The sequence below is a fragment of the Arachis hypogaea genome, chromosome 12, assembly GCF_003086295.3.
Source record: "Arachis hypogaea cultivar Tifrunner chromosome 12, arahy.Tifrunner.gnm2.J5K5, whole genome shotgun sequence".
Lineage (NCBI taxonomy): Eukaryota > Viridiplantae > Streptophyta > Magnoliopsida > Fabales > Fabaceae > Arachis > Arachis hypogaea.
The window spans coordinates 93,677,723-93,705,634 of record NC_092047.1 but is presented as its reverse complement, the minus strand read 5'-3'; the positions used below and the strand labels follow the sequence as shown (position 1 = coordinate 93,705,634).

At 32.4% G+C, this 27,912-nt stretch overlaps 1 protein-coding gene and 1 long non-coding RNA gene across 2 annotated transcripts; one reads left to right on the top strand and one right to left on the bottom strand.

The window, feature by feature from the left end:
- Positions 1-3,860: 3,860 nt before the first annotated feature.
- On the bottom strand, positions 3,861-9,722 carry LOC112727732 (probable pectate lyase 8). Its single transcript, XM_025777618.3, has 7 exons — positions 9,428-9,722; positions 9,234-9,290; positions 8,655-8,723; positions 5,610-6,252; positions 5,400-5,503; positions 4,733-4,871; positions 3,861-4,645 (listed from the first exon to the last, which is right to left on the bottom strand). Exons 1-7 carry the CDS (start codon positions 9,508-9,510, stop codon positions 4,424-4,426), a joined length of 1,317 nt encoding a protein of 438 aa, XP_025633403.1. The 5' UTR covers positions 9,511-9,722; the 3' UTR covers positions 3,861-4,423.
- Positions 9,723-19,022: 9,300 nt separating this feature from the next.
- Positions 19,023-22,780, top strand: LOC112729328 (uncharacterized). The gene is made up of 4 exons (XR_003166484.2): positions 19,023-19,191; positions 19,284-19,333; positions 19,434-19,570; positions 22,488-22,780. It is a non-coding gene; the product is annotated as an uncharacterized lncRNA (long non-coding RNA).
- The last annotated feature ends 5,132 nt before the right edge of the window (positions 22,781-27,912 follow it).

Sequence of the window (27,912 nt, the reverse complement as noted above, 5' to 3'; positions counted from 1 at the left end):
TGCGGCCAACTTATACGGATGGATCACGAACTGCTCTGTTTTGAATTTGCAAGTGGCCGAACTATAGCTTACGTGGCCGACTTATAAGGATAGATTAGACCTAATCTCCTAATTATAGCTTGTATTCGCCGAGTTATAGTGACCAGATCATAGCCTCCAAGCTTGACCTGTTTATTTTTAAGAGAAGCAGGTTGAGCTTTTGAGGTATAACTCGGCAGGATATAGAAGAGATGCGGTTGTGTTATAATTCGGAGATATGAGGATTAGCCCCCAAGATCAACCTGATAATCTTGAAAATAAAATTGGACAAGTTTGTCATGGGAAAATGGGTTACTTATTTCAATATATTTTTGAACAAGCTTATAGATGATTGTTTGTTGGAATGGCGCCGACTTATAGGTGTCGGTTTGTTTTGATTGATTCAAACTTATAATCATCAGTTTGTTTGGAGTGATTCCGACTTATAGGTGTTGGTTTGTTTGGATTGATTCCAACTTATAGGTGTTGGCTTGTTGTATTGACTCTGACTTATGGTTGCTGATTTGTTAGATTGGTTCCGACTTATAACTGTCGGTTTGTTTTTGTATGCCGACTTTAATATTAGTTTGCCATAATATGTGTAGAGCGTAAACAATAGCTGAACTAAAGGCATAGATAAAAATAAAGAATGATGAAGTTAAAAATAATATACTCTTTATTGAGAATTACCCTCTTAATATAAAAGATATAGGATGAAAGTGCCTCATTAAAAAGCTCTCCAAGCAAAATTCGGTGTAGGAAAAAGTCGTGTGAGTGGAAAAAAGAGTACATCTTCGAGCCATAGTTCTTTGCCTAGTAGTGCTTGAAGGGTATAAGTCTCTTGCCGATCAATTTATTGATTCACAAAGATCCTCCTGGTCATCTTCTTTTGATTGAGTTGGTTTATTGATCCGCCGAGCTTGTCTAAACTCTTCTATTTCCATCTGGCCCGTGGCCCTTTCTCTGAACTCCTCAAGTGACTTTGGTTTGGTTATTGCAATTGTTTCTCGAAATTTTCCGGGTCGGAGGCCGGTCTTGATTGCATGTAAGTGGACTGCGGGGTCTAAGTCTGGAATCTCCATAGTGGCTTCGGCAAATCGGGTCATGTAGTCTTTTAAACCTTCGTGTTGTCCTTGTTTGATTGTGCCGAGGTAATCTGATCCGTGAACGTATATCCTTGATGCGACGAAATAGTCGATAAAAGATCTCGCCAGTTCTTCAAAGGAGGAAATTGAACCTGCAGACAATTTAGAAAACCACAGTAATGCAGCACCATCAAGATAAGTGGGAAAAGCTCGGCAAAGCATGGGCTCATTGTTAGCGCCGTTAAAGAACATCATGGATTGAAACTTCTTGACATGAGCTCGGGGGTCACCGAACCCCTTGTATGGTTCAAGCGCGGAGGGCAGTGCAAAGTTTTTTGGCATCTGGTACTTTGTAATCTCCTCGGAGAAGGGATTGTCGAGGGTAAGCTTCTCCTTTGGCGGAGTGATGTTTAAGGGATCTGTGTTGCCTTGAGCCGAGCTTTTGGAGCTTTCTCCATTGTTCTGCATCGATAGCTCGGCTATTCTCCGCACTTCTGCCTGAAATTCAGCGATTTGGGCCAGAAACTCAGCTTGTGTGAGTTGTGGACTTTCTTTGTCAGCCATGTTCGAGGATTGAGAAATCCTGCAAAAAAGAGCAAAAGACTAAACAAAGGAAAAAGTGGGGTTAGATGTATTCCGGCCCCACGGTGGGCGCCAAGTGATTCGTCCTGGTACTGGAGTGGCCGAGCTTTAGCAATTCCGAGTAGGCGACTGTCGGAGAGGAAGAGCTATACGTCGGCCATGATCGAACACCGCGGCGGGAATACCTGTAAAAGATACTCCGACGTTCAAGTTAGTGATAATCTCGAGTGAGAGTAATTAAGTAAGTATGAAGACTGAGAATGGAACCTGAACCTTAGCCGAGGATATTAGCTCGGCTTTATAGGAGTTGTTTTATATGCGTTTGCTGTGGATAAGTCCTAGTTTATAGGTTGATTATGATATTCTGTTTTGGTGATTAGGTTTGTTGAGCACGTTTCCTATTTTTCAAATGGGTGAGGCCGAGCTTATCTGCTCACGTGCCGAGTTTTTCGGGCGGCCGAGGATAAGAGTGACGTATCAGCTTTATTAATATTTGATGCCAAAATTTGGTGTTGGTTTGACGGTATCATGTGTGATCAGATTTGGGAGGACTAATGGTTGCAGCGATGGAGTGTGTGGATTGGGAATGTCAAAATTCTTCGAGAAACGAGAATTCCCGCGTATATATTGCTCCCAATGGGGATTCGAAGGCGGAAATTTTTGGGAGGCAAAATCTTTCCGAAGCATGTGCGAGGATTCCAACGGAGATTTTCATTCCATATCCCACTAATCTCTGAATTTTATGAATTTAATTAATTGTTTTCATTGATTTATTTCTATCATAGGTTTTTTAATTTGTGAAATTCCTAGTTTTCGTTATCCCCTTTAGCACTGTCCCATTCTCCCCCATATCCCCACTCTCTCTGTTTACTACTGTGTCTGCTTACTCTCTCTCTCTCATGTGGCGTTGTGGCTAGAACTTACTTCTTTCTTTTTCTTTTTTTTTTTAATTATAAGTCTTTCTTGAGTTAGAGACCCACTAATATATTGTTACAAATGTAATATTAGAGTATAAGTTAATCGTTTTATAACCTTTTCCTGTGACTAATTTAAAAAACCGATATTATATAAAGAATACTTGAACCGGCTGATTATTTGTTCTGATCAAAGTAGCAAATATAAGCTGCTACGGCATGTGGGGTGGTGATTATTTTTTTGTTGCCCACAGACTAATTTGTGGCGCATCCAAATTTTATTTAAGAATTTGTTGTTGGTTAATAAAAACAAAATTCAAACTCCTAACACTTGTTTAAGCGGATGAGTAAGTTGACCAACTCAAATTAATTTATGATGTGGTGTTATGATAAAACATGAAAAATCAAAAATGAGCGATAGAGTTTCTTATGTTGGATAATAGATATATGGGCTACCTTTTTATTTGGCCTTACAATTTTTTCCCTTCTTATTATAATTTATATTGTTTTTAAGTATTTATTTAATGTAATTTTTTTTATTATTAACATAGGTAATATACCTGTATTTAAAATATCAATATAAATAAATTATAATACATATATACCTCTATTAAATATATATTAAAATTTAAAAATAGAGAATACACTTATTTTGTTGAATATATTTTATTTAATTTTTGAATTTATACTTAGATGAAATTATAATAATTTAGTTGATATAGTATTTTTAATTTTGATAACATTTTAAAATTTATATTAGACTTAATTATATTTTAATAGTTTATTTATATTTTATTATAAAATAATTATTTCGATTGAATTATAATTAAATCAATTAAATTTAATAAACTCATAAATCAATGATTAAAATGGTTCTATGATCGGTTCGAGTTCTAAAACCTTATGATTTTCACCAGCTTTGGTGATGTATTTGTTAATTGTTGATATTTTTCGGAACTAATAGAAAGATTAGTTTTGTGTATCTGTATCTATTATTTTGATTTATAGTAAAAGGGTTTACTTCATTAGGTTCTGTAGATTTTTGTCTTTCCTATTGTGAATTTTTGACAATAAAAACTTCAATTTCTCTGGGCCCATATGATTTTTGACTTGGAATATTCCTATATTGTGTATTTAACTGGATTGGTTTGTGAAAATTTTATTTTGGTGCTTTTGCTTCGCTGTTAAACAAATAATTGTCTGAGCATTCTTTTGCAATTAAAGATTTAAAGGAAAAGCGCGAGTTTACGGCAGTAGGATATAAAAGGGATAAAATTCTGTAGACAAATGCAATAACTGTTCCAATAATACAAACTGTTTCCCCTTTCTGGCCCATTTTTGTTTGGCACAAATCACGAAGAGCATACAAACAGGGGCAAACAAAGGCCGAACTCTATGACGCTATATAACTGGGGGAAAAAAGAAACTACATAGTAAGACTAAGAGAGTGGAATAGGATTTGACGGTTTGTTCCCCCCAATAGAAATTATAAGGGGTAAATGCTCTTTGCATAATTGAAGCCTTGTAAACGGCTTCTTTTAAGCAATTCACTGTTATCAATTTGATAACGGTCGACGTATGTGACAACATGTACAAATTTTTTTTTTTAATATGATATCTAACTTGGGGACGAGACACGACATACGGTGTCACCACAATTGCTGCAAACTCAATGGGATACATCTACAAGACTGTAACAAATGTAAAACAATGATGGGAGAAGAAGAATGAAAACTTTTCTTTCTTCCCTTTGTTTTATATATCATGTTCTTTCTTTCATTTTGATTTGCATTCTGGATTTATATCATCATCCTGTTTGGTATTTTAACACATGTAGCCCCTGCGGCAGCTAAGAACACCGGCGCCAGAGGTGAGGGTTCCGACCAAAGAAGAGGATTTGGCGGCAAGACTCGAGGCTCTGGCATAGCTTGACGCAGCTCCGGCTCCTGATGAAGTGAAATATGCTCCATTCAGAAGAAGGTCTCCCTCGGACCTCCAATTCCACCCTTTCCATATTGTTTCCCCTGTATCCACCCTCTTTGTCACCTGCATACATCAGTTTTTATACATTTTTAGAACATAATAAAGTGCATCACCATTCACCGCATCAAACTTATTGTAATAAGATGTTACCTCCTTAGCAAAAGGGTTCTGAGGGGCAAGGTATCTGTTGCCCTGGCTGTTAATTGTGGGATCAGCACTGCCGCCAATTGCATACATCTCCCAGTGAGTATAGTCATTGTTTACCACGTGGAAATATCCATGTCTACACCTGCATTCACCATAATACGTTTTCACTATTTAATATCCAATAACTCTAGCTCTATTAACGTATTTCTTTTTGTCTTTTCTTGCTCTTTGGATCTAAGTTTTTTTTCCTTCTTTTTCTTTTTTTGCTTATAACAGTCAAACACTCACAGACACGGACCCGGATTTGTAGTTTATGAGGCTCACACTTTTTTTTTACAAGATCCGAAAGATATAGCCCAAGGGATATTAATCATTCATTACCATTGTCCATTGCCTTTTAATGGCTTTCTTCTTTTCAGAAATGGACCTATATCCCATAGGAATAATCACTCATTACCATACGTCTTAGTGGGCCTATAAAGCCCTATAAAACTAATCATATACGGCCTAAATCCGACACAAATAATGGAATGCCCTTGACCAAAAACTATTAATAAATAAAAAATAATGGAAAGCCAGATCAATTGAAGTGACCTGAACATTAATAGCAACAATAACATCTTAGCTGTACTCATATAACAAAATTGTACGTTTGTTTATGTTATGTTACCTTGGCATTCTTTGGATTAGACCCTCCCCAAAATGGTTGTAGGCAATCGTTACTTGCATCTGCTTGTCCCGAACATAGGAGTCACTGTGTCCTAGTAGCATAACCTGTAATAAGAGTGTTCGATTTCGATGAACTCAATCACTTAGGCATTATTTATATTTTAAATAAAATATAAATAATGGAGCACGAAGGGGAACATGGATTAAATACCTCATTATGGTGGGTAAAGTAGTTGTTAGAAATGGTAATAGCAGTTGACCCCATGATGGCATCAATGAGTCCATCAGCACAATTGGACAGCGAGTTGTGGTCAATCCAAATGTGACTTGAACCAAAAATTGAGATTCCATCGCCATCAGCCATGGTCCTCCATCCATAATGACTCGGCGAGCTGCGAACCATGGCGTTCCCAGTTGGCTTGCAATCATGGATATGGAGGCCATGGATGATTACATTGGTGATGAACTGTAGTGTAAGGCAAGCACCATAAGCAATGTGAACATTGACACCACGAGCATCTATGGTCTTGAAGCTATTCATGAGAAGCTCTTGTTTCAAAGTAATGACCATGTCCCTCTTGAAGACTATCCACAATGGCCTGTCTTGGATAACAGCGTGGCGAAGAGTGCCGGGTTTGGGATTAACAGGGTCATCATCGCCAGGGTCAGTGACAACATAGTACCTTCCATCACGGCCTCCAATGGCATTGCGGCCAAAACCAATGCCACAATCTGCCAAGCGCTTTCGGTGGGCGAACCAGCGCTTGTCGCAGCGCCAGCAGTCATCGATCGGGTTGCCAGATCCACATGAGAAGAAATTCAGATTCCTTCTTGCTGTATGGTTGCGAATGGTCCTGTTTTCACATTCATCACAGTAATTTTGTTAAATCAACTGCTAACTGACTACAATAATTTTGTGATAAATAACGTGGTCGGAATCAGTTCTTCATCAGAATTAGAATTGTTAATAATACAAGCCAAACTTTTCATTGCATTTATCATCTGGCGTTTGGAATAAGTTCCATCTTGTTATGCAATTCACATTTTTTTATTCAATCATATGTGATATGTCACAGCATATTGTGATTTAATATTAGCATATTGTGATTTAATAGCAAAAGTTTGATTAGGAAAACAACAATTTCAGATGTTAAAGTTTAGTAGGTCATAATTAGATGAAAATATATATAGAAATTTCAAATTATTAAAAGACTTGAATATCCTATAGACATATGGAAAGATAACTAATGGTTAACATGCACGTTACAAGAAAACCATGTGGAACTAATCATGTTTTGAGCTTTCGAATTTTGATTATAAAAATTTCCGACCGAGCTGAATGAGTGGGTCATGTGGGCACTGCAATTATTACTATGTATACGGATATACGGATAGGATGATACGATCCATACGGAAAATGGGGGTTGACATCTTCCCTAAATAATAATTTGTTCCTATTAGGACTTGAGGGTGTCGGTGTTAATGGCCAAAAAGTTCATTGAGGGTTATCACATTGAATAAGAGATATAATAATTGTGTCAGATATAACAGCTGCTAGATCAGCCAAAGCAAAACAATGTGTAGAAGATGCTCATGGCCAAACCAAGACCAGATCTAATGTTCAGTTTTGGAGCTTGTGAATGTGGACAGGCTGGAGAAGGTAGCTCATTCATGTGGCATACCCCACCTTGTTGGATAATGCGGGAATCGCATAAGTTCCCAGAGTGTGATTCGATAACTATTAGAATATTATATATATATGGTATCTTTCATGCAGAGGATGACATACACACACGAGATTTTTCACCACTGATTTATGAACTTGGTAGGACCAAATAAATCATGTGCAAAAGATGAGACCATTACTGTATCCCATTGGTAATGAAGACTTTGAAGTAGTACTTCACTGATTAGAATCAATCTTTGAATTCCCTGCCAATTGGGCAATTTATTGTGCATATGCCTCTGTTCTATCGCGTTACCACTCACTGAATTCCCTAACCTTTTTTTGTGTGGTATTTTATTAATTGTTCCTAACTTTCACCTACTGTCGACCAATGAATGTGAGTAGGGAAGAAACTAAGGGACCACGAAATACAATTTTATAAGGAGAAAGCTAGATCATTTGTAAGCATTAAAAACAAAACAGGATTTAGACAAAGCTAGAAAATGTGAGGTTTTTGAGAAGGTGTTTAAACTTGGAATCAAGATTTGGATAAGGGGAAAGGAAAAGGAAGCAAAATATATGTTTAAGCAACAGAGCTGGATCTGGAGACATTAGCATGTGATGAAGCTGGCAAACAGAATATATAGCGACTTCAGCTTTTCAAAGCGATATATCGTCTAGAAACAAGGAACATGGTGGATTGGTGGTTGATTTGTTAGAACTTAGAACCATTGAAGAGAGCTTGATATGATGAACAACTAATTAAAGCAGCAAAAAGAAAAGTATTGAGAAATTTGAAGATATATGGTGCCGTGGGTGAAAAGAAATAGCTGAAGGTCATTTAATAGGGAATAAAATTGTACTTCTACTACATGCAAAACTTATGAATTTTAATTAAATAGGTCCTGGCCTCAGAATTCGAAGTTCCAACTAGGTGATGTTGCTGAAATGAACACTTTCTGTTAATGATGTTTGACTTTCCGGGTGGTATCTTAATTGTTATGTTAATGAGGCATTAATTTTGGGTTTAAGCCCAAGAATTAAAAGAAAATAATGGAGTTAGCTTCATGACAAAGCAATAGATTGAACAAAAGATGTAAAAAGCATAGCAGCTTTGAGTTAAACATTTTACCACAAGTATAGGACTATAGGAGTGACCACCTTGACTGTACCTTCAATTCACTAGGCAGATGACCACATAGAAGACACGTAAGAGACATTTATTACGATCAATTTTGTTGTTGCAAATTTGTGTTTGATCTTTTAAATATTTTTCCTAATTTTGTGCTGGATCTTGGTTACTGTTGATAATTAGAACAAAGAAAATGCTGATTGCGAAACACTGGACATGTGAGTCCTTTTTCCTAAGCACAAGGACCAAAATAAACTAATACAGTGTGCACATGGCATTATGGCAATGGCATATGCTGTGAAAGATAAGAACCAATAATATATCTGGAAAAGTTTCAACAAATATATATAACTGGAAAAGTAAGTAAAATAATGAAATATAATAAGTATAGTTTTATTTTTATATACACACATGCAGGGAGAGATGGAGAGAGAGAGAAAGGGGGAGAGAGATATTACGTATCAACCATAGAAGCTATCTCCTCTGGATTATCAACGGCGTGCTCATTCATCAGAGTGTCACCCGACCTGAAAAATCGTAGAAAAATAAAACAAAAGGAAAAAAATCAGCAGCTGAAATGACACAATTAACCTCCCTTTCCTGCAGTAACTTTATAATATATAAAATGTTATTGAAAAACAGGTAACAAATTATACTTAAAACAAGAATAAAAAAAGTAAATAAAAGAAGATAGATGAGATAGTAATTTATAAAGAAAAAATGTGTGATCTGAATGTGAACGCTTTCATCGTGAGACTGAGACTGAATGGGAAACACAAATGAAAAAACTAACGTAACAGGATTAACGGTTCGGATTTCCCAAGATCCGATCTCAAGGGCTTAGAGATTTTCTCTGTGCTCAAGCTCCAACTTTTCCCAACCAAATCCAACGGTTCCAGCGCAGCACATTGCCGTTGAAACCGTTACGGTTACGGTTACTACTCCAACGGAAAATAAACGACGTCGTCAACGTCTAAAAGAAACCAGCTCGAAGCAGTAACAACTACTAGTGAAAACCGACACTGCTAAACACTAACCTCTCCACCATTGACGAGTTCTTCGAGCTCTGCAAGCTCCCCGTTCCTACATTGCCCCTGTTCCATTATCGAAGCACCGAAATTCAGAATTGAGACACACCGAAACTCACAAAGAGAGAAAAAATCTCTCGCCTTTGATCGTTCGCATCACAATTAAAGTAAAAAAGGATTTAAAAAATGAAAATTTCACGGACTCGTTAATTGAGGTAGCGCAGTAAGCTGAGAGCAGCGCCATGAGCAAAAGACAGAGCGTGAAGCCTTTCATAGAAACCTCCATTGGTGCTTTTTTCTTCAACAATGGTAGCTTCGATCTTTTGAGTGTCGTGATGAGAAGTTTCAGGTATAAGAGGAGAAGAGAAAAGTGGTGGAGTTTGGGAGAGAAGGCAGAGAGAGTAGAGGGGTTTATATAGCGAATGGCATGGGAGAAGAAGAAGAACGTGGAGGAGTTGTGGGGCTAAAGTGTGCGCTGGCCGAACACAATAGTATATTGGAGGGTACTTAACCATGGTTAAGTTAGTAAAGGCATTTTCAAACAACCAGGTTTAGAGTTTAACCATCTTAAACGGTTAAAACCACCTCCAATCCTAACCGTCATTAACTGCTTTTACTCTCTCTCTCTTTCTCTCTCCGACGTGGCAAGCGCTTCCTCGGTCACTCACTTGCTCCTTCTCTCTTTCGGAGGAAAAATGGAAAATACTCTCCTTTCATAGGATAGGACCACTTAGCTTATTGTTTCCAATGGAGCCATTAATGGATATATTTTTTAATATTTTGTAAAAAAAAAAAAAAAAAGAGAATATATCTAGATTGTAAATTAGAATGTACCAAAAGAAAAGATTGTAAACTAGTCCTTTGATTAATTTGTCTATCATCACTTTATTTTTTTTATGTTTCAAGATTCAATTTCCAAAGAGGTGATCTTAGGTGGTGTTTTGATTAAAGAAAAAAAAATCGTACATAAATTTGTTTGGTAAAGCCAGGAAAAAGATTTTGTCCTATATACTTCAATGTGAATGCTAATGCCCTATAAAAAAAATGATTTATTATTAGATATAATAATTAATGTAATAGGACTTTATTATTTTTTTTGTTTTCTTTTCTATAAAATATATATAAGTAGTACATTTAAAAATTAAAAAAATAATTACTCTAAATATTATATTACTTTTAAAATTTCAATTATTCATATAAGATATAATAAAATAAAAATTTAATATTTATCTAATTGATAAGGAATGCAGTGCTAAGTATTAAAAAACCTACCACACTAGTGTCAAAAATGGATAAAATATCCTTGTAACTATTTTTATTTCATTTTTATCGTCACTTTTCATATCCAAATGGTGCTGGTTAATGGGGTCCAGCAAACTCCGGTTAAAAACGGTATTTTCACTGTTATTTCATCGTAAAATTTCTAAATCACTATAAATACATTTTTATTTTTGTCTACCTTTATCTGGAACATTTTATTCCAATTTTATTTTTATCCGTGACTGTCACTCTGAGAGATATACAGCAAAACTATTTTAATAGAAATTGGATTTTTTTCTATAAATAAATAACCCGCAAATGTTTTTTTTATTATAGACAATTTTAGGTTAAAATTTGTTCTGGTATAGTATAGTAGTAAATCAATACGTATTACCATGATAAAAATATTTATAAACAAACGTAGTTTATTTTGTTATGCTGAAAAATAAATATGTGTCGGTACAATAAAAATAAGATGGCTTAATTAAAAATTGACATGTGGTCGATTCAGTGACGATCCAAAATTTTTAAACATTAGAGGTAAACATGTAACATAAAAATAATAAAAAATAATCTTATAAATATATCAAAATATATATATATATATATATATATATATATATATATATATAAATAATATTAAATATTAAATAACTTTTTATTATATTAAATAATATCGCGAGAAGATGTGGTTATTAACTCACCTTATTATAAAATAATAATAATAATAATAATAATAATAATAATAATAATAATAATAATAATAAATAATGAAATTAATAAAAATGATAAATAAATTATTTTTAATCAATAATAAAAGTGAAACATATTATTTTATGAATTATGTACGACAAATTGTATTTTAGAAAAAAAATTATGCACCAAATCTCTCATATCTTTATTATATATTTTATAGATTATTTAATAAAAATAGATCAAAAATTAAGTGTAAATAATAATAATAATAATAATAATAATAATAATAATAATAATAAATTACTTAGATAGATAAAAATATAAAATATGTCATTGTTTCAATTTATATTTGAAAACTAATTACCAAAATACATGTCTAGTACAAAATTTTTTAATTTACTAATAAATATTAAAGTTGAGTAGAAAAGAATTTAAGGATATAAACATTAACTAAATAAATTTATTAATGAAATAATATTATAATAATATTTTGTTTTTTAATAAATTAATTTAATATAAATTTTTATCTTATACTTTTAGATACAAATTAGAGTTTAATTTTAATATATTTATAGTGTAAAATATTTTATATAATTATCTAATCATGTCTATTTTTTTTCATGATTATTTACACACGCAAATATAATTAATTAAAAGGTAATTATTTTTAATTAGAGAAATACTACTTGTCTTTTAAATTTTTAGTCTTTAGTCAGTCTTTTGATTTAAATAATATTATTTAATTAATTTAAATATTCATTTTATAGAAAGTTATTTATTTTTAATGGGAAGTTTCTTGGTTTTTAGTTTCTCTCTCTTATAAAGGCTTAATGAGGGACAATTTTTAAAGAATACTTAGTTGCACTATTTTTATAATATGATATTACGTAATTGAATGTATGTGTACAACTATTTTATACTAATAGTATATCAAACTTTAATTTTAAAAGTTAAAAGATATATATAAAATAAATATTTTAATACAAAATTTAATAATTATTTTTTTAATGTGAGAGTAAATATAATTTTTTAATGGAACATATGTGTTCTTATTTTTTTTTAAATATTAGTGGGAGTATTTGCCTCCACAAGTTAAAACTTGGATCCGTCTATGTGAATGACATAATACAAGTCAGCAATTATTTTTTATTCTTTTATTTTTAGAACATGTTATATATTGGTTATATGAAATTCTCCTTCCAATTAGCTACAGAAAGACAAAAGTATTGTTTTTGTAATATCTTACCACACAGAGTTTTATGTTTAAGTCGTAAATCAAAGGTGGTTAGACATTATGACGTCTAAAATCAAAAGATACATACATATATTCGAAAAGGATATAATACACTAGGAGCCTGTAAAAAAAGGATAACAAGACAACAACCATATCTCTCATAAAGCGGTAAAGAAAAACGTATAAACACATGTACAAAGAGATACAGAAATATATATAGGATTCAGAATATAAATACATAAGTAGTACTAGTCTCGACCTGTGAAGAAAAGGCCGGTTAGACTATATTACAAATCAAAATATACAAAAAATACATCCTGTTTCTCCATACAACAAAACCTCTAAAAGGGATTTACAAATATGTGTTCAAAAGTGGAGAATGTAAATACAATGAGTACAAAATAAAACTCCAAAAGTAGTCTTCGCTTTCCAAGAGAATCCAGCACACTCAACGAGGTGCATCACGTCCTGTATATGAAAATTCAATAAAATTTTACAACGGGTGAGAACCCGAAGGTTCCCAGTAGGATAATGATTCCAAGTTTAGGATCCTTTCTAATCCAAGCAGGGTAATCAAACTAAATCTCAGCTATATTAGTGATCTCAGATTCTCACTCTTCTCAATTCAAGTCGTCAGTTCTCTCAATCTCATAATGGTTCAAAATTCAGTAACTAAAGGTTCAGAAATTTATTCAGTAGTCATAACAAACACAAGTAATTAAGAGTCAAGCACAACCAGAAGTAATTACAACAAGTAAGGTAAATAACAATTAAACAGAAATAATCACATAGGCAAAACAAATACAGTATGCAGACTCAAACGATTTCACATAGATGCATATGATGCATGCCTATCCTACTAGCTATGAGCTTACACGTCGATTATTCTATCAGAACCCGATACATCCAGTAGTTGACTCAAATATCGTCTCTTTGTTCTACATTCTAATAAAGAACTTGTTTCCTCGCATATATATAGTCTCCTAGGGTGAGTACGCTGTACACCTTGTAGGGTGAGTGTCCTGTATATCTCTCAGGGTAAGTGATTTGTGCACCTCAGAGACAGAAAGAATATAGGCGGGATGAGACTACCGTCTCCACATCACACCACAACTACGAACAAGTGGGATGAAACCTCCATCCTTGCATGGTGCAGGTGCCAATCCAAATATGCAAGCGGGACGAACCCACGACCTTGCCTCGTAAGTGGGATGAACCTCCGACCTTGCCTAGCAAGCGGGATGAATCCCCGACCTTGCCTAGAAAGCGGGGCGAACCACCGACCTTGTCAAAATAATCATAATCATGGTCTTTAATCAATTTCACAAGTCATTAGATTCATTAATTTCTATTTGTTTGTAAATTCATTAATTTACTTATCTCATGAGCGGAACAATGCCATTGTCCTTATCGTGGGCGGGACAAAGCCACCTTCCCCACAAAGCAATAACGCACTAGACAAGTGGGATAATACTACCGTCCTCACTAATCCGATCACTCAGACCATAATTTATCATTATCATTGACTTAAATTAGTTCTATAAGTTATTATGTTCTTTATCCCCAATTCTTTATTAAGTAATCAGTTTTGTTTCCTCGTGAGGGGGATAGCACCACCGTCCTCAAAAAAGACGGGACAAGATCACCATCCCCACTTAACTTAGAGAAAGTGGGACAAGTCACAGTCCTTGCATCTTACCCAGGAAGTTAATCACTTATTATTAACTCTAATCAACTTCGCAAATTATTAGGTGCATTAACTCCAATTCGTTGTCAATTTATCACATTTAAATTCATTAATCCCTAATCTTTTATCAATTTGTCAATTTCATTAATACGTGGGCGGGATATCACCACCGTCCATACCGCGGGTGGGATAAAATCACCATCTCCGTAATAATTTCATCCGGTTTACGAAGTTGTTATTTGGGAATTAACCGGTTCATCTCATTATATCACTTTCCAGTGTATTCAAAGCTTAATTCTTGGTTATTTAATTCTATATGGAGGTTGGAGAAGTTTATAAATCAGATTAGGGAGGTTAAACAAACAAAAATAAAATTTTTCAGAAAATTAGCACAGTCGTGCGTATGCATGGGCGATTTCAATTCGGGTTGGGACATCATGCGTACGCATTTCAATTATGTTTTCATATCATGTGTACGCATGCCCTGTGCGTACGCGCAAGGTTGTTTTCATTTGTCTCTGTTTTACAATTTATGCGTACGCATGACGCATGTGTATGCACGATAAGTGCGTATCGACAGATTCAGTTCTGATAAAAACTCTGCAACTCTGCATAATTCAATTTTTCACCCCTAAGTTCAAACATCAATAACTTTTGCCACATTTATCAGTTTTCATCTGTTTTTAGACTATTTTAAAGATCTTTTCACTAGCTTTAATTTAAGGTAGATTTCACGTAAATCCAAACTTCGAGCGCCAAGTTATGACCCGTTGAAGTTCATCAAAATTCTGTTTTTGTCAATTTTACACAAATATTCATTTTTATCAATTCACATCCCAATTCAGTTCTAAACCATCCCAAAGCCATTTATGAGCATCCTCAATATACATCTATCAATTCTCTACCCTTCCCAACTATTCAAGACCTAATAAAAGATCCATTCCACACTACATTTCAAACAAACCAACAATCACTTATCCAATTTACTCTCATCAATTCAACAACGTATCACACGTGGCAACGCCATCGCTTACCTCAACTTATCAAGTAGGGGAATACCTCACCTTATCACAACCTCCAGTCCAATTTTCACATCAATTACCATATTAGGCACTCATACCGCAACCTCATATTCAAACTCATTCACAAATAAGCATTCATATTATTTAACAACAAATACAACTCATAATTCACAACCAATTAATCATAACAACTACCATTTTCATTTAATCCTATCCTAGGGATAATTAACCTAGGTTTTCACATAATGTTACACAATGTCTATCCGAAATTAAGACCCTTTATTAACGACGGTCTCAACCTCGGAAAAAAATCTCTTCTCTGGCACTTCCAATGTCAACCAGTCTAGGTCCACCAAGATCCTTACAAATGTGATCCTCAGCTCAATTCCGCACTGATCCCACGCCAAGCGAATCCGCTCTGCGCCAAATTCAAGCCAAACAACTCCTAATTCATCTAATCACATCAATTTTCTCTTAGTTCAAGTCTAGGTTTCTGCATATAGTGAAAAATCTTGGGGAATTGAGATTCTTTATCTTGTCTCACGTAATCTTGGGTTGAAATTCCATTAGAATTCAAGATTGAACCTCTTTTAAACATCAAAAAGCAAAATCTTCTCAACACCTCAAAGATGAAATTGAAGATAAATGGAAAATGTGACAAGAATTTCGAAGTTTCTTACCACAATAGCTAGATGAAATCGAAGAGAGGATCGAGACGAATGCGTAGCCGCAAACAGATCGTCAATCAAAGTTACGGTTTGGAAGTTATGTGGATTTGAATGTGGTGGGTGAAAAGTATTTAGGACTCTCTCTCTCTCTCTAAATTGACAAATGTGGCTAAAATGAGTGTTGAGGAGTGTTAGTATGTGAGTTTGGGCCTTGGGTCTAAGTGAGACCCAATCTTAATCTTAGCCCGTTTGGCCCGATTTTGGGCCAAACCTTTAAGATAAGTGTTCAAGTTTATGTTCTAAATATTTTTCCTTGTCATTTTCACGATGTTAGTTTTTCTCACTCAAAGTACCAAATAGATTTAAGCCGGTATAGTTAATTTTAACGCCGGTACTTGTTTCTCCGCAATTAATTATATTTTTTGCACTCGATTTTATTTTTTAAATTAAATTCTCACCAGCATTTTCTCTGAATTATAAATATTAAATTCATAATTCGTTTTATTCTCATTTAATTTATTTATTTATTATTTAATATTTAACTGAATTTTTACAGTTTTGATTAATGTTGTTTGGACTAAAATATCTATTCTTATTATTGTAACAAAAATTACCTTTTAGAACTAATTTAAAAAAATTAACGAAAATACCATGTTTAGGTTGAAAATTTTTAATTATAGTAGGAATTAAATTTTGAATTTAATTTTAAAATACTAAAATATCCATAAATTCATTTTAAGAGATTAAAATAATTTTTTGGCATTAACTTTTAAAGATTAAAATACTCTTATAATTAAATTATAATAGATTAAATACATTTTTAGTATTTTTAAAAAGGTTAAAAATATTATAATATGATTAACAAATATCGATGATTGATTGTATTATTAGAAATTAAAAGTTAAAAATTTGAATTAAATATTAAAAAGACTAATATAGTAGCCTTTCTAGTTAAGTTTTAAAAGACTAAAATAATTTTTTTGGAATTAATCTAAAACAAGACTAAAATACTCCTTTAAAGTTAAAGTTGTTTAATGTATTCAAAATGATAAATTTAAACTTTTAAAAAGACTAAAATACTTGTAAAATTCATTTTAAGAGAATACAATATCTTTGTAACACTAATTTTAAGGGATAAGTATTGTTTTGGTTTCTAACGTTGAGGGTCGGAATCGAAATTGTTCCCAATATAATTTTGGATTTAAAATCATCCTTAATGTTTTTTTCGTATTAAAATCGTCATTTTTAATAAAATTTTTCATTTTATTCCTAAACTACCCCTATTTTAATAAAAAAAATATAAAATTTAAAAAAAATAAAAGAAAACAATGCATTTTAGGGGAGGGGTGAGGGAAAGGAAACACGTTTATGGGGGTGGGGGGGAAGGAAACGCGAAGGGAGGAGGGGAGGAGGCCTCCACCGTCGCAGGAGGCCATTGCCGCCACCGTTGGGTCCTTCGTCACCGAACACGAGCAGCGAGAGAGGAGATTGAAAAGAGAGAGGGAGCACTGGTGCCACCATCGCGACACCTACATCGTTGCCGGTCCGCCCACGAGCCGCCGCCAGAAACGTCGCCGCCGTTCATGCATGCTTCTGCCGCTGCCGTGGAGTGTGTCGCCAGGAAGGGGAGCCTGACGCGAGGAGGGCGGCGCGCGGAGAGAGAGGAATCTGAGGCTGAGTTGGGTTCCTGCCACCACCAATCTGCCCAGCCGCTGTCGCTCCATCGCCCACGAGCTGCCGGTGGTTCTTGCTTTGGCCTCTGCTTGTTGCTTTTGCTTGAGCTTCTGCTTCTGCTTCTTGTTGAATTTGTGCTTCTGCTTGTTGATTTGGCTGTGTTTGAACTTCTGCATCTGTTCTGCTTCAATTTCTGCTTTCTGCTTCTGCCTTCTTCTTGTGTTGATTTTTTCTGCTTTCTACTTCTGCCTTCTTCTTGTGTTGATTTTTTTTGCTTTTTGCTTCTGCTTGTGTTGATTTCTATGTTCATTTAATTTTTTAATGTTGAATGTTTGTGTTATTATTAATTTGAATGTTCTGTTATTGTTGATCATGGATTCTTGAATTTGAATGTATAATATGTTATTATTGTTGTTATGAAAAGAAATGGCTGATAGTGGAAATAGGGGCGGTGACGGTGGTGGAGAATGCAGAATGAACAGTGATGGTGGAGAATGCAAAATAATCGGATGGCTGATAGTGGAAATAAGGGGGTGATAGTGGAAATAAGGGGGTGGCGATAGTGGAGAATGCAGAAAGGGGATGATGGCAGGGAATGCAAAATGGGTAGTGCAGTTGGGGGTTGGGGGTATTATTGTGTTTTAAAAAACTATTTTATTAAAAAGGACGATTTTAATACGAAAAAAATATTAAGGATGATTTTAAATCCAAAATTACATTGGGGACGGTTTCGATTCTGACCCTCAACGTTAGGGACCAAAACAATACTTATCCCCTAATTTTAAAATGGAGAACAAATAAGTTTCAGTTTCTATTGAATTATTGGAGACAGGAAAAATATGAACGGATAGGGTTTCTATTTTTTGTGGTTTTTGGATTAATATTAATTTGATTTTAATGTTTGTTAAACATAATAGTATATATATATATATATATATATATATATATATATATATATATATATATATATAAAAGAGTATTTTTGTCGTTTGATAATTAATTATAAGGACATTTCAAAATTAACAGCTATGTAATATTGTACATCTATAACTGTGTATGTACATTAAAATTAATCATTAAAAATAGTTATTAGTGTAAAATTTATATTTAAATATAATGTAAATATATATTGAAAATAAATTAAATTATATATATTTATATAAAAATACAATGATAACTGATTTTGATAATTAATTTTAGTGTATAAATAATATTTTTAAATATTATAATATATTTTTAAAAGATAAATAAAATATAAATACATGCTTATGTAGATCATATAATCTATAAATTTAATTTTAATATACTATTAATGTAAATTCCGTTAAATTAGTAAGTAATTAGTCAATAAATTAATTTTTAATAAAGAAGATTAGAAATGTGAATATTATATCAAATTAGGATAGAGCTCATCGAAACGAGAATTTTGACACTAATTTTGAAAAATTCGGCCCAAGATTAGACTGAACGGGCCAAACCGGTTAAACCGAACCTAAACCGAGCCTGTAGACCCAACCGGACCAACCTTTAAATGAACCAAAGCCCCTTTTCTTCCTCATTTCAGCTGAAGCAACGCTGAAAGCTTCCATGGAAGAAAAGAACCCCGAAACCCTTACGGCAAATTCAACTCGCCGTAACTTCTCCGTCCGAGTTTCGATTGCTGCACCGTTTGCGGCCACACGACCACCGCATCGAGTTCTACGTTTCTATTGGAACAATTTCATTGGTAACTTGCTTATTCACTCTCAGCCTCCTCTTCCCCCAAATTTTCGAAAATTGAATAGAGATGTTGAATTTCTTTGCTCTTTGATGTTTTAGGATCCAATTAGCTTGAGAAAATCGTTCACTCTTGTTTATGTGAAGCTTGGGTAAGATGAGGATATCATAAATCCTATTTAATTTGCTGAATTTATGTTTCGGGTATTCGGATATTAAATTGGGTATATATGTGTTATGAATGTATATTAGGTTGAGAATAAATAATTGGAGTTTGAAATTGTGGACGTTGGAATTTTGGTGGAGGCTGGGCATTGGTATTTTGTTGAGCTTTTAGGGCTGTGTTTATTTTGGGTGAATTGTTTATCGCTACGTGGGAATCGGCTAAGGTATGGTTTAGCTTTCGTGCATTTAATATATAATATTTTGTGAAAACTTAGGCTAGATGACCATAGGATAAGCTGAACGCACGAAAACGTACAATGCTTAGTATTTTTGATATTTATGATGTGATTTGATTATGTGACGAAGGTTTTTATTATATTGATGTTACAATGAAGCATGAGTAAGTTGGTGATTATAGGATTGCAAACATATTGAATGAAGGCATGATGAATTTGTTGAAATGTATAATGTTGATGAATGGTGATTGATAGCATGGTGTAGAGTTATGGTGAGTCTTGTTATTGGTATATAGTGTTGGGATTGGTAAGTTTGGTAAGGAATGGAATGGAGATTTTGGATGTAAATAAGGTTTAAGGGGTTTTGTAAAAAGTTGGTTTTCGGCTGAATTTCGACGAGGCATAATTTGGCTTTCGAACTCTCAATTTGTTTCCAACTTGTTTTAAAGTAAAAATTGGATTCGTGAAGTTTATGCCATTCGAAGAACGGGTGAAAAATATTTTAAATCGAAGAAGTTATAGGTGTTGGAAGATTTGAACTCAAAACTGATTTCCTTCTTTCAATTCTGCAACTTGCTACTGAATCTGGTTTTTTTGAGAGAATGTACGTCCACGCGTACGCGTGCCATGGAATTTTGGCGATGCGTACGCAACTGGTCCTATGCGTACGCGTAAGGGGCTAGCAAGCATGTCCACGCATACGCATGACCCACGTGCACGCGTGACATGAAGTATTTACCTACGCGTACGCATGACAAAGGGACGCGCGCGCGAGCTGCATTTTTATACTCCCACGCGTACGCGTGACGCGTGGCTCCTCTTTCAGCAAACATAATTTTTCTGGGTTTTAAATTCTATTTCGAACTTCTAAACCTCTATTTTCATTCCTTTTGTCATAAATAGTAGCATTAAACCTGATAATAAGATGAAGATAGAAAATGGGGATAACTTAGAAGTAAAGTAAAGCTAAAAAATGATGAATTGATTATGAAATGTTACGGATGATCATGCATCATACTTGGCTTGAATAATTAAATGATCTGAGATATGAGATTCTCTGGGTAAAGTACCGTGGCTTGCCACCACGTGTACCAGGTTGAAAACTCGATACTCTATTGACCCTACGACGTAAGGGGTGACCGGGCACTTATAAATTCCCGAAAATGGTACCCCATTGAGCGATTTGATATATATATATATGAGTAAAAGCTATGCATAGACTCGCGAGTCTAAGTAAACTCGTGGAGCTGACCTAGACTCGACTCGCGAGTTAACTCGTAGACTCGTACGAGTTCACCTGTTATGAAGTTTATATATATCATACTTAATGTATATTTACTCAATTCTAACCCTTCAAAATTAATAATATCAATCTTAAAGCACATAATAAATTAAAAATAATAGCATACATTATAACAAATACTTTAAAATACACATTCAAATCCTCTATAATTATTCTTATACAAATACAACATAGAACACACAAAATTAAAAATTCTAAATCTGTAATACTAAATATTTAATTGAACATTGAACAATATCAAATAATCAAATTAACTCTAATCAAAATAATTAATTACTAATCAGCCATGAATGGATGAACCATCTGGCAATCTAACATAAATGATAAGCAATAGACTAAAATTAGAAGCAATAAAATTTAAAAAGAAAAGAAAAACTAAATCAAAAAGCAAAGGCTCAAAAAAAGGACAAAAGGCATATAAAAAATAGAGGATACAGAAGAAAAGAAGGGGAAAAGTCTCAAGAACAGCAGATCGAAGACAAGGGTGCAGCAGGCAACGGTGGTGAGGATGCAACAGCAGCATGAAACGACGGTGACAAATAGTCATGGATTTCACGACGGTGCAAACCCGAGTAGAGATAGGACTATAGGAGAAGTAGTTGAACTCGTGAACGGTGATAGCATGATGGAGTTGCCGATATTGGAGATGTGAAGAAATACAAAGCAGAGGGCAACATAGGTAAAATTCATAAAGACAATGGCACAAATTAGAGCAGAGGTAGCAGACGCAGGTGAATAACGGCAGCTCGACGGGAAACGGCAACTGCGGCAGAACATGGACAAAGTGAGACTTGAGAGAAACGATGCAGATGAGTAAGTTGTGAGTGAGTTTTCTTTCATTCTTTGGGAGTGTTATCGTAACCCTAATAAAATAAAGTATTTTTTTGTTTCAAAATGACGCTTTTTTGAGCAAAAATGAAAAAAAAATACAAACTCGCTAACTCGGTCCTAGACTCACGAGTTTGCCCGAGTTTGACCGAGTCTAGCCGAGTCTAGCCGAGTTTACTCAGGATAGAGTCTATGACCGAGTCAACTCGATTCCATATCTAAACTCGTAAACTCGTACGAGTCAACTCGAGAGTTTGACAACAATGCATAGACTCATGGGGATGCACGTCGGGGGACAGTCCAACGGTTTAGCAAACCGGACTTGTCGGGTTGGCTTGATAACCGAAGATGAGACTCATCAGCCATAGGACAGGCATGCGTCATGTGCATACTACTTGAATTACTTGTTTGTGCATTAACTGGGTGTGCCTAAGTGTACTTCCTATGTTAAATGTATATTTGTTACCTGCAGTATTTGTAACCTTCTTGTGCTTGCCTTTATCTGTTTATTTGCCTGTGAAATGCTGACGGAGATGGAGGTATGGAGGAATGGCAGTATGGGATTTAGATTTAACATTAAGTTAAGTTAGGCTTAGATACTCTTAGAAAATAACCTTTTATGGCTTCTGTCTAATACTTTAAGCTTTATAATCTGAGTGTCGGCGTTCTAGGATTGTCTTTGGCATTCCCAGGACCTTATATCTTATATGTGTGGCACCTTTACCATACTGAGAACCTCTGGTTCTCACCCCATATTGTGTTGTCGTCTTTCAGATGCAGGTCGAGAGGCACCTCGTTAGGCGTCTGGACTTTTGAAGCGAAGTGGCTGTCGGGTTACTTTTGTTATATAGTTATGTATATATATGTACTTAGTTTTCCTCTCCGCATAACTTGTTTCTTTTGATCCTCTTAGAGGTTTATGGAGAGACATGATTTTGTTTATGTAAATTTGGGTTTTAGATATGTATATGTATGTGTATATATATTTTCCGGCCAGTCTTGACTTCGCGGGCTGAGTGAGGAGCTTGTTATTTTGTCTTTGGCTCTCTATTCCTATTTGTGTTATCTTATGCTGGATAGTTATAGTTTCCTTAGCACGCAAGTTAACTCATTAATTGAGCGTTGCGCTTTTATTTTCGCAGATTTTATTTCATCTGTTCTTCAAGACTCCTAGTTTATTATACTCTTTCTGTTATTATATGTACACTTTTTATTTTAGAGATCGTAACACCACATCATCTCTGTTTTATGGTTTAAGCGTAAAGTTTTATGTGGTACGTGTTACAATTAATATAAAATTATTTTACATGTGATGAAAATTAAACTCATAATCCATATGTATATGATCCTCTTGTTCATTCATATTTTTGCTGTACCAACCGGCAACACGTGTTAACTTCCCATTGTATCAAAAAACACCTAAAATATATAAAACCATAAAATTAAACATCAATTTAAAAGATAATATCAAAACACATTGCACAAAATACAAAAGTGAAATGTTTTACATAAAAAAATATTTTTTTGCATATAATATTATATATTAAATATTAAATATTTCAAAATATTATATTTATTATAAAAATTTATTTCTATATTCTGAATAAGTACTCTATTAAAGGAAAATAAAAAACCTCTAGTAAGCGTTTGTTTTAAAGAATTCTAATTTATTCTCATGTATGAAAATATATTATTAGCATATTTATTTGAAGTTTTGAAATATAATTATTTTCATTGAAAAAAAATATATTGTATGTAAAAATTTAAAATTTTTATTCCTATTTAAAATGTGGGTATTTGATATTTTCATAATGTAATAAGAATTAACATATACAATTGCCATTATATCCCTTAATATATTTCTTATCAAATAGTTCTCCTTCTAGGTGCGTTTTAGAAATTAAGAACTACGTATAGTAAAACAAACATATTCATAAGTTATGCATGGGAATATTAAAATAATTTCCAACAATTTGTAATACTAAACATACAATTTTTTTATAGTACTCAAATATAAAATTCCGTAACATGATATAAATTTTATATGGTTATTCAATAATATTCATACGTGATGAATTTATGATAATTTTTTAAATTGTGAATTTAAAAATTAATTTTTTTATTTTGCAATATAATTTTTATAAAACTTAAATTCATATAATACTCCTGAAATATAATCTTTTGAGATATATTTGTTAACTTTAAAATAAATTCACTTATACACTCAACTAAATATGCTAGATTGTGTTTGTTTAGGTAACGTTTGATTGATGTTCAGTCTCAATGAGATATAATTTATTGTTTAGTTTAGTGAGACACATTTTTAAAGGACACCGATGAAAATAGAGACACTAAATTTATGTACTTTTAATTTGGTGAGACACTAAGACACAACTTGTGACATACTAATTTTTTACTCTTTTATCCTTATTCAATTTTTAAATTTTCAAAATTTATCCTCTTATTTCTCTAAATTTTTTTTCTCCTTTTCTTTTTTTAGATTTTACAACTAAATTTATCCTCTTTGTTTTCTTCAAAAAAAAATTATACATTTAATTTTTTATTTATTTGAATTTTGATAATCTTTGATAAATTTTGTACTTTAGTTTTCTTTTTTTAAGAAAAATTATATATTTAATATTTAAATGATAATTTGAGATGATATTGAAAGAAATAAAAAATATTAAAAAAAATAAAAATTTAATAGTAATAACATATATATACAGTATTTGGGGTGATGGATGTACATCAATAGTGATAAAATTTGTGGTTGAATAAAGAGTAATTCAGTCTTTTATAAATATTTGTGTGTCTTGTTCATTATTTTTGCCAAACACAATATATAGAAAAAAATATTTTATGCCTATGTCTTTGTCTATGTCTCATCCTATATATTAACCAAACAGAGTCTTATAAACTATAGATACGGAACACTGGGATAAAAGTATAGAGATACAAAATTATGTTTGACAGATAAAACATCAATAAAAACATTGTGTGTAGAGATATTAAATGTATTTTGTATCTATTCTAATAAAAAAAACATAGAAATACTAACAAAAAATAATTTATTTTTTATTTTTTTATTATTTTTATTAATTTTATATAATTATATTTTTATTATATTTTTTCAAATTTTTTAAATAAAAAATAATATAATTTATTTTTAATTTATTATCAAATAAAATATAAAAATATTAATTTTTATATCTCTAATATTTATAATTTTATATCCTGTCCTCCAATCAAATACTCCTCTAGAGACAAATAGCGTTCCGGAAAGCACGGTGGTTAAGTTTGGAATTCGTTGGATCGCGCTGCTTCTGGTGGCTGTCTATGATACGCTAATTAATCAAGTTCTACAAGTTTTCGTTACGGAATCGATCTAATAAAGAAAACTATTATCATATATTCATATGCAATGTAACTGTAATTACTAGAATAATACTCGTAGTAATTAATACAAAAACAACTATGAAATACGAATAACTATACTATAATGAACATGATAGCTAATCATAAAGAAGTTTGACCTCATCACCGTCACCTTCTTTTGGGCAATCTAACTTAAATAATGGTAACAGGTAAAATGAACTGAAATTGAAGATGTGGCACTGTAGTAGTGGTCCTTTTATTAAATATAATATAATATTATAATTAATAAATTAAAGATAAAAAAGATTTATTCTTTTACAGGTTAATAATGATAAAAACGATTTCTAAAAAATTATATTTGCATCAATTTGCTTCCTCAAATTACTTTACTACAAATAAAAAATATTATTTATATATTAAAGTTAATTATTAAAATTAATTATTAGATATTTATATAAAATATATATTATTTAATTTATTTTAATATATATTTTATATTTTAATATATATTTATACTAATAACTAATTTTTTAATTAATTTTAGTGTATACATAAAATGATTATTAAAAAAAATATTCTAAGGATTCAAATTGATTTTATCAGTTAACGATGGCATGTCACAAATTTTTTTTTTGGTGACAGCATGTCACAAATTGATCAATGTCACGTGTAATTATCTATTTAATGAAAAAGGATTAATAATCTGAATCATAGTTGTATCTTTCAAAAATTAATTTAATTCGTCTAATATTTTAAGAGAAAAATTAATTATTTTTATATTTCCATCCATCATTTAAAAAATATCAAATATATAAATTTAATTGAATGATTAGTGTATACAATTTTTTTATATTATCAATATAGTAAAATTAAATTAAAAAAAATAATAGTTTTTTCATTTTAAGCAAGCACTGGTTTAATTTGTTGATCGACCAGAAATTAAACCTATACATTGATAAAATAATACAATAAAATAACGATTAATTAGTCTTTGAAAAAAAAATATCAATTAAATCTTTTACAATAATAAAAAATAGACACATTATATTTTTTTGTCAATTAATCGTGTAAAATTTTAATGAAATGCTTATGTGTATATTATAAATATAGTGACGTATCTGTTTATAAAAATTAATTTAAAAACTAATTTGAAGCAAAATTTTATCTATTTCGTTTTATGACAAATAGAGAGCCACTAATAAAAATTTTTTAAAAACACATAATATAACGAATGTTTTTCTATCGAAAATGATATTATTCTCATACACATGTGGTAATAATGAGCTACATCACTGTGAATAATAAAACATATGAATAATTTCGTTTTATTTTATATTATTTATTAATGAAAAGATATAATATATCTATTATTTATTGTTATAAAAAATTTAATTAATTTTTTTTTTTATCAAAAACTAATTAGTTGAATGTCAAAATCTTCATAAACTTCATTATCGGCTTACATTTAAAAAAGTAAATAAATAATCGATTAACTTTTTAACGAGCTAGATTATTGTGAATCATAAATTGATATTAAATTAAGCGAGATTCGTTTACATAGTAATAAATACATGAGTCCTGTTGTAATCATAAACTTGAAAAAGGGTTTTAGAGATCTAGAAACCATAATAGGAGACCCACAAAGAAATTCTTTTTGATCAAACCTTTATTGCGACAGAAGCTGCTAAAAACAGTATGATCAACTCAACACCCCTATCTCACTTTGATAAAAGAGTGCTGAGCTTGTGACAGCTAGCCAGATGTATGAGTAAATACATGCATGCAGGGGCCATAAAATTAAAGTTATATATGGTCATCACATTCCAATATGAAATTATTTTCTCCATTCATTTCTTGATAAGTTGCAACCTTGTTTATATCTGGAGAAGGTTCATTTTCGCCTTGAGAAAAAATAATAAATAAAGCTGCATTTGTTCGGTGTTTAAAAATTATAACTTTTTTGCATAATTTTTTTAATAAAATGACATGGTTTTTCTTTATGTATAAAATGCTAAAATATGTCAATGAGTTATAACTTAAACAGTATAGTCTCTCCATACTCACTTAGAAATTGCAGATTTGAGTCTTCTTATTTTTGGTTAAAAAAAAAAACTAAAATATGCACGTTCGACCAGACAAGGATTAATGCGTCTTTTTTAATTTATTCATTAAATGATTCTGATCTATTCGTAACGACTCGAACCATCACCCAAAAAAAAAATTCGACTAAAATATCATCTTTTAATTAAATTCAATTATATTTTTTTACATTAAATTTTATTTAAACTGATTTATAATGTACAGGGTATAGATAGCTTCAGCTTTACAGTAATTTTATACACACTTCTAGTCTCTAACTGTTTTGTTGAGTCAGCATTTTATATATCCTCAGAAGCTTCTATTAGTATAGCTATACTAACATTAACCCTGTTGCTTCATGATGAGTGTTCTTCAGGTTAGTTTGCTCTTGCTTACATCAATTCTGCTGGTTTGGTCCCTTTCAACTACTCTGAGTTTGGCTCTAAGTCTCAAAAAGTTTGATATTGAGAGTGACTTTGTTAGTGTGTTAGCAATTTGGTTTTTAGATGGAATGTGCTTTATAGTAATATTCTTTTGAGTGACATAGTCTCTAATAAAATAAAAGTTTAGTTCAAAATGCTTGCTCTTGTTGTGCAATACTAGGTTAGTAGCTGGTAATACAGCATTTTGACTGTCATAGTAGAGACTTAGTTTGGTAGTACAACTTGCATTTCAGTTAGGAGATTCTGAAGCCAAATGATTTCTGTAAGTTCTACTGCAAGTCCTCTATATTTAGCTTCTGTAA

Coding starts and splice junctions, on each gene's coding strand:
- LOC112727732 (XM_025777618.3), bottom strand. CDS start 9,510: ATGGAGGTTTCTATGAAAGGCTTCACGCTCTGTCTTTTGCTCATGGCG. Junction 9,291..9,427: donor TGCGCTACCTCAATTAACGA/GTCCGTGAAATT, acceptor ATAATGGAACAG/GGGCAATGTAGGAACGGGGA. Junction 5,504..5,609: donor ACTTTACCCACCATAATGAG/GTATTTAATCCA, acceptor CTCTTATTACAG/GTTATGCTACTAGGACACAG.